The following is a 16,754-nucleotide window of genomic DNA, read 5'->3' on the forward strand; positions in this document are numbered from 1 at the left end:
GTGCAATCCATAAATACCTTAACAATAACATGAAGATGGCATATGGGTGACCCATGAGAGCGGTGTAATAACTGAAACAGGGCAGCAGTGATGGGTGAAATCAGGTTGAAACTTTAATGACTATAGCAGGTAAGCAGAGTTGGCATGGCAGTAAGACAAGGATTATTGCCTCATTCCAGTCAGCCCATCTGAGGTGATCACCCAGCGTTGAACCCTGGTGTGGTGCAAGCCAGGCATCCAGGTTCTCACTGGGCGGCCAAGGTGAAAAATTCCAGCCAGGTAGCATGCCTTAGTCAACCCTTTCCTCAGGCCCCTTATGTGATCCCCTTTACTATGCTGATCTTGACCTATGCAATTTTTGCCCCACAAAAGTACAGAATTATCTCAGCACCTAATGTAAGCAAAGCTTTATGTCACTAGAGGAAAAGGCAGAAAAAACTCCAACTGAGGGCGAGCTCAAGTTGGGAAGGAAGAAACTTCTTTCTGGCCTTGTAAAGCAGTGACCCGGATAGTTAGTTCAGTGAGGCTCTTGCACCAAGAGCAGGTGAGTGGGAAGCTTGTAGGGCAAAATGGCCACAAATCCTCATGGCTGAGGCCTTTTAAGCTCTTGGCTCCTCTTGCATCTCCCAAAATCATGCAGGATGCCCAGCATTCTGCGAGACCTCACAAGAGTTGCAAAGAGATGCAGCATTACACACACGCACACACACACACACACTGCTTTCTGGGCCCCATGCTGCTGGGCAAAGTCACCCCACACACAAGTTGCCCTTAGAAAAAGGCTTAAAAGTCTATTGGTTTACAATCCCTAGGTCTGCTCAGAGTAGTCAAGCCCACTACACAATGAGATAGCTCTATAATTTGAGCTATGAAAAGGCCAACACACAACATTCAAACTAGCTGTGACTTTTCCAGTAGGTTGTGTGTAAAATAATAGTTAAAACTGTGGGGTAAATTCAGATTCCAGAAGGATGAAAAGCCTGTTTAATGCTGGTTTAAAATCTTGTTTAACTTTTTTTTATATTACCTTTCCATATCTGCCCTAGTGGTTCTCCCAGGCATTCAGAGCTTTTTTTGGGGGGGGGGGGGGTTGCTGGGAGAGGAGAGGGAGGGGAGGTTCTATTCCACATGTGGAATTTGTTCTGTGACCACAATAGCCTCATCTACAAGCACACCAGTCTACAACTATCTGCATTGAAAGGTTCTTTGGAACAATTTTTACTACCTCTGCTCCCATTGAATTTGATCTTTATCTAGAAATACCATAGAATTTGCCCCCCCCAAAAAAAAACCCCAGCCACTTTTAAGTTTTTCAGGACATGCGAAAGCTCTAAATTTTATCTAAATGCCAGTTTCTGAAAGGTGCAAAATGCTTTCAACACTCATCCATCTCAGACCTTTGATGTACTGAGGGTTGTATTTCAAGAGTTGGCTGCCATCTCCCATGACAGTGAGAAGGTTATTAGAGCAATGTGACTCTGCTGCTTTGGTAACCTCTGAATTATGGAATCACTTGGGATAAGTGGATCTTGTGTGAAATTCCAGAATCGGCACAGGGAAAGGTAGCTTACCACAGAAAACATTCCCATTTCAGGGCTTCATTAAGAACATGATTAAATAGTCCCATAGATTTTTTTTGGGGGGGGGGGTAGGGAAGCAGCTACAATAAAGCATCTGAAACTCAGGACATGGCAATAACAGGTCCATTGCCCTGCCTATAAGATAACAAAACAGGTAGCTTTTTCGTTATCAACACTTTGCTTGGGGAAAGGTGCAAATGATTTGAAATGTGGCTAGAACTGGTATGCATACAGGGAAGTAAGCTCCATGGACATATATTTAATCAGATAGCTCCACTGGTCCATTATAACAAATTCATAACATCAGTAAAATATTAAATTTATTAGTAAGAACAAATAGTCATATGGCAGTTCATCTAGTCTGAAATAGAATACAGTGGTACCTCGGGTTAAGAACTTAATTCGTTCAAGAGGTCCGTTCTTAACCTGAAACTGTTCTTAACCTGAAGCACCACATTAGCTAATGGGGCCTCCCGCTGCCACCACGCCACCGCTGCGCGATTTCTGTTCTCATCCTGAAGCAAAGTTCTTAACCTGAGGTACTATTTCTGGTTTAGCAGAGTCTGTAACCTGAAGTGTCTGTAAGCTGAAGCGTATGTAACCCAAGGTACCACTGTACTGTGAACTCAAAAGCTCACATGCTGTATTGTAAACATTAGTTTGTCCTAATAAATACAGTATTTTGCTTCCCAATATGACACTGGCAAATCTTAAAACACTTACTAGGAAGTACCAGTAAACCCTATTGTGCATTGTGGGACTTATTTCTAAGTAGATAAACATTTAAGATTAAGCTGTCACTCCCATGTCAGTGGGTTTAGATTGAGAATGGAATAGATGCTAATCTAATGGAAAGTAAAATGATTCAAATATATAAGCAAAGCATGCTATACACCCTTTCCTGGACTTTCAAATTTCAGATGAAGGAATTGTACCTTCCTACATAAAAGCTTTGCCAATGAAAAGCTAGTATGTCAGCAGAATGCTAATCTAATACACGAATTGCTGCTATAAATTTATTGCATCAGCATGATGATTCCATCCCTGTGGTGCATTTTCAGTTATTATCACTGCTCCCGATTTTCTCAGTGAAGGGGTAGCCAAAGGGGGCAAATGTATGGCTAACAATTCCATCTATTAACAGGAACAGAAAAGAGTGCGCTCTTCCAATTAAATAGCTACTCTTCAAATTATTACAATTTGACTGGTTGCCAATTATTTTGCGATTCAAGAATGCTTCCACCAATACCAACCTGGCTGTGTATTGAGATCTGCAGGGGAGGCCCCATTTGTGATCCCATTGCTGAGTGAGTTTCAAAGCATGGGGGTACATGGGAGGGCCTTCTCTGCTCTGGCACCACACTTATGGAATTATGTCCCCTTCGAGGTGTGCCCAGCTTCAACATTATTTTGCCAATTAGTGAAGATGTACCTGTTTCAAACATTGGAGTGGGGTAAAGTACATTGTGGATGGAGAGTGTACTTTACTTTATTCCTGGTGATGGTGGTGTTTACTGGGCAATCTATTATTTACTCTAATTTCATATATTGCTAATTATGGTTTTTAAGGTAAATGAATCTTCTGTCCTGGAACTTTTGGGTGAAGGGCAACTTATAAATAAATAAATAAATAAATAAATAAATCATACATACATACATACATGTTTGCAAGTTAAAAACAAACCAACCCATAGATCAGAACAAAAAATTAAGCATTGTTGAAAACTCCCTTAATGTTCCCAATACTAGGTAGGTGAGCTAGAACTTTTAGTGAGAGAGACTTATATTAGATCCTTTTCAGTTAAAGGTTTGGTCCCATGAAATGGGCACACACAAATTAGATGAGGACTGTAGAGCACATGCCTGAAATAACTGGAGGCTGTCTAAGAACTTGGGTAAGATGACTGTGTATTATGTATTCTTGTAAATTGTGTATTCTTGTAAATTGTGTATTCTTGTAAATTGAGTAAAGGGGCATTTCTTTTGATAGAACTTAGCACTGGTCAATGCAACATTTTATAGTATTGTATTTTTTGCATTTATACGGATGTTGTTGTTACAATTCACTTTCTTTCAGCATAAAGACTCTTAAAGAATATTCTTAACATACAAAGCCATCCAGTTCATCCAGCATATGACAATATGCTATCAAGCTATTACTGCTCCATATGCGCACATTAATGTATTTTGTAATGTATTTCTTTCAGACATCATTGTTCTCATCGCTTCAATAGCAGTTGTTTCTGCAAAAACTCAGGGTAACATTTTTGCAACATCAGCACTGAGAAGTCTTCGTTTCCTACAGATCCTTCGCATGGTGCGCATGGACCGAAGAGGAGGAACCTGGAAATTGTTAGGTTCAGTGGTTTATGCACATAGCAAGGTAAGGGCCTGTTCATATCCTTCACTTCTCTGAATTTCGTCAGTCATTCATGCATGTATTTCATGCTAAAAAAAGAAAAAGGAAATACATAATCCTGTAGCAGTGGTTTTTGTTCTACATTGACCATTCACATATATTTCGGGTAGGGACCCTTCACCTCCGTATGGAATAGCAAAGTGTTCCCAATCAGTGAGAAAAAACGAACAGTTCAGCTTATCACTGCCTCTCTGATTTATCAATTTCCACAGTAATCGTGGTGTCAGTATGTTGCAGCAAAAACTACACAGAGTTTTATGGCACCTAACAAACCTGTGACATAAGCTTTTCTCATTTATTATTATCATTTTCTTAATTTATGAATCACCTTCCACATGAATCTCCAGGTAATTAAAAACTACTGAAAAAAATCATGGCAGCATTGACTTGTCCGCTGTTGCAATTAGAGATACCCTCTGATCCAAAAACATTAGAGAAAACATATGGATATATAAACAACACCCCATGCCCTCGGCCTAGAAGAAATACTTCACATCACTTACTACAGCAGGTGCCACACCTCTGAATGTTGCCATCTTGGCTACAGCCCCCTTTGGCACTGGAGCAGAGGAAGCTGAAACATTTTACTTTTAAGACTTCAGGATCTCTGCTCTGTTAATCACTTTAACATAGTCATAATCCAAAGAACCATGCAACCCATTCTGCTTCTCCAAAGGGGCTTTGGTCCCTTGTTTCTTGAACAGCAAAGCCAAGTTGCATAGCAAGCATCTTGAGATGGAGGAGAACTTTTAAAAAGTTTGTGATGGCATGGAGGTCTGCCAGGCACATCCAACCTCTTAGGCTTATCTCAAGAAGCAAATTGCATCTTGGCTCTGAAACAGTATTATACATTGTAATGTATAAGGACAATTTGCGTACAAGGAATTTTTTTGTATGTAACTAATAAAGTAACTACAGAATATGGAGGTACAAATATTCCAATAAATGGTATTGGTACAGATAGGTTGTCAAAATACTTGTTTGTAATACTCTTTTTTTATCCTATAGGAATTAATCACCGCCTGGTACATAGGATTTTTAGTATTGATTTTTTCATCCTTCCTCGTCTACCTGGTTGAAAAAGATACAAATGCTCAATTTTCTACATATGCAGATGCTCTGTGGTGGGGCACAGTAAGTACAGAATCAACTGAACTACATGATTTACACTATGCAATATTTAAAAACCATGGCCTAGCATGAAAGTGCTCCCGTGCAGGCTCATGGAAAAGAGATTGTGGCCACTGTGCTCTTGCCCAGTCATTCTGCGGCTATGCAGAGTCATGGTTTGGCCTGGTGTATCATCCAGTCCAGGGCTTGTGATTTAACTCCCCCAAACAAACATGAGTTGTAAACCATAGGACAAATCTTGATTACCGCTCATTATTACTTTGTAAGTCAGGTTCAGATATCATGCTTTGGCCAGCTGTGACTTAGCTCAGTGCAGCACAGAAGCAGAATGACCAGGAAGGAGCAACGGGGCAGGGAGCTCCTTTCCTGGAGCCTATGATTTCTCTCTAAGCCAAGCATAGGCAAAGTCCGGCCCCCCAGATGTTTGGGACTACAATTCACATCATCCCTGACCACTGGTCCTGTTAGCTTGGGACGATGGGAATTATACTGTAGTCCCAAAGATCTGGAGGGCTGGAGTTTGCCTATGCCTGCAGCCTAAGCCATGGTTTGGCTTAGCGTGATATGCAAACCAGTTCATAATCAGAGAAGAAGGCCTTAAGTCATATTGGCAGCAGCTGAATTGTGTTGGTATTTGAAGCTTTGAAGCATATTAGTCCCACATGACAGAATGATCTGTGGATAAAAATGATAAGTGTCCCTTTGGTATGGTTAATTAAGATTTCAGATTTCACTAATTAGAGTAGCTGTATTATAATAAAAAGACACTCATCACTTAACCACATTTGATTAATTTTTGGATTGTTTGCTTAATTAACAGTTAACCGTAGTGTACTGAAATAAATTTTGCTGCATTAAATAACATACCTAGGGAATTAAGAGCCTTTTGATATTATCATAATTTGGATATACCAGGTTCCAGACCTTTTCAAAGATGTGTCTGTTACTGAAGATCATAACAAAAGGAATTTTAAATTCTCTAGAATAGAAACTTAAGGCTAGAGAGAGAGAGATATTTTTTGCTTATTCCAGATCATAGCCCTTTAATTGTTTTCTCATAGCTGCCGAAAGCATTTATGCAAAATTAAGGTACATTTTGTAAACTGCTTTGCAGGTTGGTTGGTTTTTTTACAATCAAGCAGCATATAAATTTTATGAAATAGATAAATAAAAATAAGCATGAGCTCTTGTTCACACAGCAAGGTAAATGACGAAGTTCTCAATAACAAAAGGCTGTGTACATACTAACCTGCACACAAACCAACCTGGAATTGTACATACTTAACTTCAAAATGTTGCTTTCAGTCTTGATTGATTCTAGTTTCTGTCATCCACAGGGGTAGAGTGACTATGTGCATTTGAAAATCCTCCCTTTGATTAGATTATCCTAGCCTTCTCCTCCCTGTGCATGCCCCAGGTGAATGCAGAAGGAAGTCCTGATCTTGATATATGCCAACTTACAAGCTCGTTGAGCAGGTGTGGATACACCCCCCACTCACACCTCATTGCTGTGACTGCATACATCTGTTTTCAAATACACACACTGAGAGGTTATACACAATCGATCTGTAATGAATTTTCCCCCCAGAATGAAACCAGTTCTTCAAGAAGTGCTTTTCAGGGGCAAAAAATATGCAATAGGTATAGAATGTGGGCTACATAGGGGGGGGGGGGGGACCAAGAATTCAATCTACATTGATTCTAGGATAAAATGTAGTAGTAGTAGTAGTAGTAGTAGTAGTAGTAGTAGTAGTTCAATTTGTTACCCACCCTTCGCCCTAAGGTCCCAGGCCGGGTTCCAACAACTAAAACAAAATGTTAAAAACAGCTTAAAACAGCTTACAATCAAAAACATACAAGTTTCCTGGCACTGTTGCATGTATGCAACCTTAATTACAGTTACTTAGATTCTAGCCATATGTTACTCAAATTGTCTGTGACGTATACTGCAATGTTTTCCTGGGAACCATAATAATAATAATTCATTATTTATAACCATTTCATTCACGGATGCCTTTACATTTGCAACCAGGAGCAATATAGGCTATGCATGAGAGATCATTCATTCAGTCTTTAGGCATTTGAAAAGAAATGAAGGTGTGAAACATGGGCAGCCAGATCTGATCCCTCCTGCAGTTGCTGCAGCAGTTCCAGCACAAGTGTCTGCTTTCACAGCAAGAGCTCCGGTGGCATCCTCTTTGAAGCAAGTGAGACCATCTGCCCAGCTTTGCTCAATTGACTTTTATAAAGACCACCTACCATTCTCAGCCGACAGTGGCAATTGCAGGCCAATCAGGGCTCTCGCTCGGGCAGCGGACCTGTCAGAGCCAGGCTTCTGTCAGGTCTGCTGCCGGATTTAAAAGCTGAATGCGCTGCAAATGGGCAGTGCCCTCAAAACCAGATGTCCCACCCACCCATTCACTGGCCCCGCCTGGAGGTACGCGGGCAGTGCATGCCTATGGCCTTGCTGTGGAATTAATCCGTCACCATATTTGGGGCCAGGGAGAACTTTGCCTGCAAACAAATTGCACCTGTCTGAGGGTTTGCCTTCCTCATAGCAACTGGCACAACTTTTGACAGGGAAAACGCATTGGGTATGGATCCTTAGCCTAAGCTTGTGCAAGGGATGGGTGCCCCTTCTGCTGCTCCAGGATCAAATTCGGGGTAGCCTGGTAAAAGGGTCCAGGGGTTGGGTTCTGCCTGAAAGCCCAGATGGGAGGCCAGTGGGCCGTAGAACACCCCAGGTGGCATCCTGGCGGGATCTCCCCATAGATCTGCGTGATGGTGGGATCCTGAACCGCAGGATCAATCCTGATGGAATATCAGCCATCAGCCAGGTTGACTGGGTCAGGATACCTACCTGTGCCTATGCCAAAGCCTACTTACACCTGTAATCAATGATGCTGTGGCCATTTCAATCCCAAGTCGGTGTCTTCATTGCTGTTTTGTCTCTTCCTACGGCAGCCTCCAGCCTGCTGTGCTTGGGCCTGCAAATTCTCTCCTTCCCAATTAGCCAGGGCAAGTTGGTGCTGCTGCTCAGTGTAGGTGAGGCCCTGGGGCCAGGCCTTCTGTCCTGCTGCACCCTTCTCCATAGCTCCTAAGGATACAATTGTTTTATCACTCTTGCCCATTTCCCCCCTCCCAATTTGTCATCGGTCCCAGGTTTATATGCACTGCCAGCAAACACACCTGTTTAAAATATAAAGTTAAGATTGCTGTTGTGGAAAACCAGTTAGTTAGATTGTTTCAAAGTTGAGGGAAATATATATATGTTTTCATCGTTACTATTGTTTTTTATTTATATTGCACCATCGGCGTACTTTGTGCTTCACAGCAAAATATAAGCAAAGGCTCTGCCCCTAAGGATGTTAGAACCTACATTAGTTCACAATCTGAATGTCTTCTGAATCACACTATTGCAGTGTGGAGGCAAAAGCAAATCCGCTGTTGAGAAGCAGACTTGTGAAGCTGTGACATCTCTTTATCGCTCAAGAACCACCCTGCAGCAGGGCTCAAAGGAGGCAAGGAGTCTCTGATACACTTTAAAGGTGTAATGTACTTGTCAGGGGGCTTCAGAACCTGTTGAGCGTGTGAAAGAACAGGCTGGATGCTGTTCAGAGAGAGAGAGAGAGAGAGAGAAGTGCTGCTGTTCTTTCTTTCTAAGGGCTTGCAATTATATAAAGATCTACAGGACCCATGGTATATCTCTCTGCTGCGGAGACTGTGAGCCAGCAGTGTCATTAAAGATAGATGACAGCTGGCTCTATCCTTTTCATAAGCTCCTCTTCTTTTCTTCAAATGTAGCTTGGAAACATCTCTCTATTCTCCAGTGTCTGGCAGTGATAGCAACCTGGATGAAGGCCAGATTATTCAGGTCCATTCCTGATAAAACAGGTTGATGCTGATTTGCTGAGGAAAGAACTTTGTGGAACTGGCAAGGCCATCAAGGAATGGAAAGATATTTGTTAGTCCTGTTAACATTTCAGGTCTTTGCTATCGCTACATTTATTTTGGAAATATAATTTATTTTTATTAAGCCAATCAAGAGATAAATTCATGAGACTTGATTGTAATTTTTTTTTTGGGGGGGGGGGTTAATTCAAAGCTATGGGTTTATCCCTTTTTACCTATGCAAAGCAGCAGGCAATGAAAGATTCTGCATGCAGTAGCAAAAGAAGAGGTCTCCGATAGGACTGAAAGATAAAACTTTATTAACAGTAATTATAGTTTACAAAACAATAAAATGACAGCCCTTCCTCACACACAGCTATGGGCAATATCCAACTAAGTTCTTCTGCAAGTGCAAGGATTTGTGCTATCAAAATAGAAGTCCCCTCTTCCTGCCCTTTTCACCCGCTAAATCTGTCCAGGGGGTTCCCCTAACCCTCCAGACCAGATTTTATCCTGTGAAATAATTTGGGGACGGGCACTGGATGCACAATGGCAGAGAAGGGGGAAAGTTCTATTGCACAAGCATAAGTCCTTGCACTGATGAAACATGATAGACTCCACCCTCTGGCTTGGACCTTTTTAACCAAACAAAGCAGCATTGTTTTGCAAATTTGCATGTGGAACAGCATACAATCTGGTTGTCTAGGTGTGGCCATTCAAGCTCTGTGCAGATGTAGTTAATGGTAAATAAAATCAGGGCACTGTATCCATATCAGATGCATAAAGGGGTGTGTTAAGATACTGTTTGGTCTTATCATCAGTGATGGTGGCACAGTGTTATGTACTGAGTTGAATAGGATCCAAAATGCAGCAGTCTGATTGGTCCTAGAACAATAGGATTCAGAATGCAGCAGTCAGATTGGTCCTAGAACTATAAGATTCAGAATGCAGCAGTCTGATTGGTCCTAGAACAATAGGATCCAGAATGCAGCAGTCTGATTGGTCCGCAGGAGCCACCCAATTCAACTCCAGGTGGAAGTGAATCCGCAACCAGATTGGCCTACAGGTGAATCCCGGAATTAGCCAATCACGTGGGGCCCATTGTGTAAATAATGTATATAAAGCAGGCATTTCAGGGGAGCTCCCATTCCTCACTACTATGAGCTAAATAAAGAGCATTGAAATCCACACTCGACTCCGAGTATCTTTCACACAGGATCTGCACAATATGTGCCCATGATAGTTATACAGTTGAGTTTCACACAGCAGTATTGACAGCAGGAAAAGCTCTACTGTTATTTAAAGAGTAAAAACAAATTGCAGCTTGAGAGAGGAGTTCCCTCCCCAAGGGGTTCTGCAAATGAAAGGGTTGATGACGTAAGTTCCCCGCAATGAAAAAGTCAAGTCATTGTTTCTCCTCTAAAAGAAGATTCTTAAAAAATTATTATGCTAGACTGCCTCTATAATAGGGTCTCCAGTAGCATGTACTTCTGAATTTGTTGTCATTCTTAAAAGCTACAGTGATGGGCATGGTTTAATGGTTAAAATACCTTCCAAATGAACTTCACTGAATGGTCTTGTATACACATTTTATGGTGTTTTCTTAAAACCTAATTGAGGGTTTTCCTGGTCTTTTTAACTTCTCTGGTGTCTCTCATTTGAGAATATATTTCAACTAATCTACTTGTTTAGACATCCAGATTAATTCTAAACTAAATCTCTTTGTTATCTCAGGGTTCATAAGCGGTTGCTTCAAGGGAGTCCGATTCTGCTATTTAACAAATTGGCATGCTGCATGTGCAAGTGCGGATTCTTAGATCTAGTTGCTGAAGTGTGGGAGGCATTTGCAAGCCAAAATCAGCCACCAGGAGGGGAGTTAACCCTTTCTATGCCCACTCATTCACCCCAACAATACCCCCAGGCCACTTCCCACCTGCAGGCAGGCTTACATTCAGTTTCTGAGAAGGGGGGAAATATCAAAAACAGTTGAAGCATTTGAGGCTGGTCCATGATTAAAGCAATGGAGGGCAGCTCCAGCAGTCTCATTCTGCCCTTAGCTTGCCTGCCTTCTTATTTACAAGCAGACCATGGGATGGTACTGCCTGTCAACTTCCTCCTTAGCTTCAGTGTTGCCTTTGCAGAACTCAACAGGGATGAGGAGGAAGACAAAATGGGAATTGGTTGGCTCTGGCCTCCCTTGCTATTAGTCTCCCTGCCTTCCCAATCCTACCAGTCCCAGTGGACATCAGGCACCACTAATTTGAGGAACGAGGCAGGGTTTTTTAGTGAGCAAGCCCCATTCAAATCACTACTTACGGACCAGGAAAGTTTCATATTTTGGTTATTCTTTATCATTTTGCCATTGTGAATATTGCCCAGTTAATGTTAAAATTATCGACATCTGTGCCATCCACTTTTTTTCTCACAGTAAATTATATTTGTTTCTTTTCAGATCACATTGACAACAATTGGCTATGGAGATAAAACCCCTCTCACCTGGCTAGGAAGGCTGCTTTCTGCAGGGTTTGCACTGCTTGGCATTTCTTTCTTTGCCTTGCCTGCTGTGAGTATCTTTACAACTGTTTGCAAAACTTCAAACTCTTTAAGCTGGCATACATGGGAAACAACACTGGGACAGTTATTTGTATGGCACTGCAACTTCTGCAATCTACAATGCGGAAAATTGAAGCTGCTTTAAAAGCTCATTTATTGTCCCGTGATAACTGTAAAATCTATCTGATAAGTCCCAGAATTTATTTTGGTAATATTGTACCCATATATCGTTCCATAAGCAGTAGGCAGCTTTTTATGTGAGGCATGTTAGTGAGGCTTATTGGGAATGGGACATTCAGCCCCCACTATCCATAAATGACAAGATTCAGTCCACCCTAGTTCCCCATCTATCCACATGGTTGATGTGGGCAGGATCTGAAGTGGCTAAAGAACCTGCTTCCTGCCATCAATACAGATATCCCCAGTGGAAAATATATCTGCCTTGTCCAAAAACACACATCATTGTGTGGTTATGGGATCTGCCGTGAAGATCTAGTAGTTAATATATCACTGTGCAGATTTTCATGCAGATCCAGTCAGGGCTTCTTTTTTGGCAAATATAATGAGATTATCCTTGTAATGTTTTTTGGATTGTCAAAAAGCATCCAGAAGAAATTTTACTCATCTTGCAGGAAGCTAGGGAACACACAGTTCTATCCTCTTGAGCTTCTTAGTATAATTATGAATATTCTCAACCTATTTCAGCTGAGATGCAAAAATAATAATAATGGTGATATAATTAACCAAATTGTTTCCATGCCTTGCAGGCATGCTGTGTTATATTAATAATTAAAGTAAAGCATTTACCTTAGAGTTTATAAGTCAGAAATATTATTTCTGATCCAGCTGCTAACTACTGGTCTTGAAGGAAGGAAACTGTATAATCTGTGCTGAAATTCTTGTGAACCTAGATAAGCTTGCCTGCCTGCTGACACTGACACCTAGCTGTGAGTTTTAGTAACATTATTGGAATATTTTCCATGTTCCCTTTAAATGATCATTGTATACAGTACTTCTAAAAAGTTTGCTTCTATAAATAAATATCCTGAACACCCCTGGGGCCACAATACAAGTCTTTTATTCAGAAGTATAGGGTGATATGCACTGAGTAAGGTGATATAGCACATTGGTTAAAAACAGGCCCCTGGTTTAACTATTAAATCACCCTATGCTCACTTAGGTTTAGGCAAGCCACTATTTTTCAGTCTCAACCTTTCAAATGGAATGTGAGAAAAATACTACTACATTATGTGGCATAATGTTGTGATGCTTCCTTAAGACATATGTTTGGTGGAAGTAAACGAAAGTGCTGCTGAATTTGCAGGTTTCCTGTCTTCACACTTAAGTCCAGTTTAAAGGAATCCCAGTTGAGCTCTTTCAGTTATTTCACTGATATTTAGAGCTAAACCATACGTTGTGTTGAAGCTCCCAATATGGTTTTCACTTGTAAAAACAGTCACAGCATTCCATGCATTTGTTTTGGGGCTGCAGCATGGGGCAGAGGTTGTCTCCTCCTTTCCTCCTGCACTATGACCCCAGCACAGATTGCCCACTCAAGCTGCTATTAAGTGCACAGGGGGTAGACTACATGTTTACTCAGCTATTTCACATTTTTAAACTAACTCCTGCTTTTCTACAAAGGGGCACTGGAGCTGAGTGATTTGCAGGTAAGAGCTCACAGATGAGAGGAGGGTGCTTAACCCTTCCCCCTGTCATTTGCACCTTGCAATTTCCATTTGCCATTACCTTTTCTACATTGTTCCATACACATGTTGGAAAATGTCTGGAATACGTGTGGGGGTGTCTACATATTGGGGTGGGGGATGTAGGAGAAAAGGAGTAGGCAAAAAAAAGGTTAATCACTCTCCTCTCACCTGTCATTTTTTCCTGGCAAATCATCCCTTCTTTACAATGGAAAACTTGTGAAAACACAAGTTGGCAACATAGCATGCACTTCTGGGCATAGAGCCAAACTGAACAGTGAGGTGTAAATGGTAAACATGGTGATGGTAGATTCTTTCTGAATTGCTTTAAAACTGGACTGGGACAATTCAAAACATAGGCTGCAGATAGGAGAGGGTTAGTGAACACCTCTTCTGCCTGCACTTTCCCCAAAAAACTGCCTGTCCTCATTTTGCTCCTGGCTGGGCACCAAGACTTTTGACTGAAGTCCCTTTTGAGATAGAAAAACCTGAAGAAACGTTGTTCAGGGGAAATGTATGAGCAAGGGAAAGCTTCAACAGCTTTCCTTCCACCAACCGCTACTGTGCTTTAAATTGCTCTGCTCTGTATATTGTAGAGAATGGGCACAACCCTGTATTGTCTGGCCACTAAACACACTTGATTTGCTCCAGATTGTGTCCAATGTGTTATTTCAAGTATCCAAAGAGTGGAGGAGCTATGCTTACTATGGCAGGTGCTACTTGTATGTGTAACACTTCTAGATGATTTTAAAGATTGTATGCTCTTAACCCCTTACCAAAACGACTATCCTGACCATGAATATTTGTCATACTGTACTGCACTCCAGGGCATTCTTGGGTCAGGATTTGCGTTAAAAGTACAGGAACAGCATCGTCAGAAACATTTTGAAAAAAGAAGGAATCCCGCTGCCAGTTTAATTCAAGTAAGTGCCAAATGAATCAGATTTTTTGAAAAGTTTTCGTTCAGGGATATTACAATCAATATCATGCAAAGTTGTAAAAGAAATGCAAACATTATCCAGATTATTTGCCATGGTGCAGCATGTTGCAGTAAATATCTTCCTCCCATCTAGCTAGGGACCATGCACATATGGAACTGGACTTGTGCACACACAATCCAAACTGGATGGGAAATCATGCACAAAAACTGTGGTTCATCAAGTTGCTGGGATGCTTCACATGTACTTTTAAAAACCTGAAATCAAGCCCATCTGCTGCTCAGGGGTAGGGGCTAGATTCTGTTCCTCATGTGCCTGCCTTCCTACTAAATGGCTGATTGGCACTATTTCAGATTTTTAAAAAAGAGGGCTACATGCACACAACTAGTATGTTCTCTGTTAAACTGAATTCTTGGCTACAATTCACCACTTACTGCTGAATTCATAACAACAATTCCTGTTGATGTCAATAGATGCTGTTTGTGCTTGACATGTCTCATGTTCAGTGCTTGGATAACACACTGTATGTAGTGTTTTCAAGAAGTAATCACTCCTGAAGACCTAGAAAGATACAAACTGTGTGATATTTTGCATGACACAGTTTACAATATAGTTTTCTATAAAAACCCAGAACTGATAAATAAATGTCAGATTAAATTATGGCACAGCACCATCACCCACATTCAATTAATTATTAGTAGTGGGTCTCTGACACTGTGCCAGGGGGTAAATACATTCAGTTTGAAGGAAGAGACCTCTGTCCAAACAATTCACTACAACAGTTTGAATGATTGATCACAATAGCTGTTGGCCTAAAATTATGGGCACCTTCCCAGTGGTGGCATTGATGTGTAGAAGGAATCAAACAAAGTAAATCGAAATGTTAGCATATTTGATGTTTTAAACAGCTGCTTCATTTAATTACATTTTCTTTTAGTGCAATAGATTTCACTCGTTGCTGTTTTGAATACTGCATGTTGTGTTGCTTGGCTTTTTTCACACCCAGTTAAATCGAGGTTTATATCCAAAGTGATTGTCTAGTATGCTGCCTGAGCTATTATTTAAGAGCCCAGAATCAATTCTCCATTCTTTGTGTGTGCACGCGCGCACACACATTATTCCTTTGAAAACCAAATTTAATCTCCTCTGAAAGACTTTGGCAGAACTGATTCCTGAATTATGCTGGATCATGCCCACAGAGTACAACTGCCAAATGTCTCAGTCAGTCATTTCCTCAGCCTGTCATTTAAGCTTGCCTTGGAAGTTGAGGTCTGAGCAATCACAGAGCACTCCCACTCCCAAAACAGAATGATAGCTGGGAGGAAAGGTAACCTATCAAAACTGTTATGCTGACATGGCCACTGGACAAGTTCCAGGCTGTGCACAGTTCCTGGCAAGCATGGGAGCCTCCTTTATACATGGTTTGTAACAACATGGGAAGGATGCATATCTCTGTCAAAACCTCAACAGGGTTAATTTAAAAATGTGTGTGTGTGTGTTTTCATATTGGAAGGAGGGAAGAGATAGGAATTCACTTTCTATATTTGCTGAATTGCAGCTATATACTGTTATGACCCAGCAACTGTCAATTAAGAGCCTGAATGAATATGGACTTTACAAACTGCAGATTCATCCCCACACTTGAGAATGGCAGCCCAAGCAGTGACGGTGAGCCGCCATCTCACTTTATGCCAGGGTTAACTAGTAGTGTCAATTTAGCCCAGGATTCACACCTGATGAACTCAAGACAGAGTAGTTACAGACAGCCTCCTCTGCCTGAAGTCTCTACTCCCCAAGGACCAGTGCAGAAATACCACAAAGGGCTTTTAATGGTATCAGACACGGCCTAAAGATTAGAAGACACCACCACCCCCATCCCACATACAGAAACTTACCAGACTGGCAGCTGAATCTTAAACCAACACTGTCGACAGGACAGTGTCTAACTCCACCACGCCTGAGGGGAACAGGCAACGTAGGGAGAGCAGGGCATATAGAGTTCTGCCCTTCAACACTTCACCATCATACTACTCTTGCCTGGGAACTTGGTGCTACCCAGTCAAACAAATGCTGCAATGCAGTAGCACTATCTTGCATCCCATGAGCAGAGCAACACATGGCATATATATGTGATGCCGGCTGGAGTGCGTAGCCTGGGCTGCCGGCTCATACATTAGGAGGGCAACTAAATGAAAGAGCCAGGCCAACCAAAAAGCAAGGATTGTTCTGCCAATGCACCAGGTCCTAAGGATAGGAGCAGCAGAGGGGTGAAGAGGGACTGCCAGACACAGCCTCATTCTGCCTCATGGTACTGGAAGGCCTGGCCATATTGATTGGGGCTCAACTTTGTCTTAGAATTGCATAAGACATCCAATGATGAAGGCCATTATTGATTTGTACTAAAATGAAAAGTAGTAAGAATGTGAAATTTGAAAAATTGGGACTAGAAACCACTATCCTAGAAATATAGCCTGTTCATACGATTTATTATTAGCTTTATGATATGCTTAGTAGTGTACAGACATAGTGTCATGGTTGA

General features: G+C 41.4%; 2 protein-coding genes across 19 annotated transcripts in view; one reads left to right on the top strand and one right to left on the bottom strand.

Annotated features, from left to right (window-relative positions):
• The window catches only part of KCNQ5 (potassium voltage-gated channel subfamily Q member 5), a 247,978-nt gene that overhangs the window by 208,829 nt on the left and 22,395 nt on the right, over positions 1-16,754 (top strand). For all 4 annotated transcript variants that reach the window (XM_083497362.1, XM_083497365.1, XM_083497363.1 and 1 more), the window contains 4 exons: positions 3,788-3,963; positions 5,008-5,133; positions 11,474-11,584; positions 14,105-14,200. In XM_083497362.1, the coding sequence (XP_083353488.1) occupies positions 3,788-3,963; positions 5,008-5,133; positions 11,474-11,584; positions 14,105-14,200 (509 nt within the window). The remainder of the gene's footprint in view (positions 1-3,787; positions 3,964-5,007; positions 5,134-11,473; positions 11,585-14,104; positions 14,201-16,754) is intronic.
• Positions 1-16,754, bottom strand: part of LOC310704212 (uncharacterized protein) — a 162,190-nt gene that overhangs the window by 105,437 nt on the left and 39,999 nt on the right. For 12 of the 15 annotated variants that reach the window (XR_014524634.1, XR_014524635.1, XR_014524636.1 and 9 more), the window contains one exon: positions 12,637-14,776. The exons of 1 other annotated variant lie outside the window; for it this stretch is intronic. Coding sequence is in view for 2 of the 14 variants with exons in the window: in XM_083497412.1 (XP_083353538.1) it covers positions 14,752-14,776 (25 nt within the window). In the remaining 12 variants the exon portion in view is untranslated. Of the gene's footprint in view, positions 1-11,590; positions 12,280-12,636; positions 14,777-16,754 lie in introns of those variants that run through there. 2 more of the 15 variants (XR_014524633.1, XR_014524644.1) reach the window with 2 other exon arrangements.

Source organism: Podarcis liolepis (assembly GCF_965112155.1).
Source record: "Podarcis liolepis genome assembly, chromosome: 3".
NCBI lineage: Eukaryota > Metazoa > Chordata > Lepidosauria > Squamata > Lacertidae > Podarcis > Podarcis liolepis.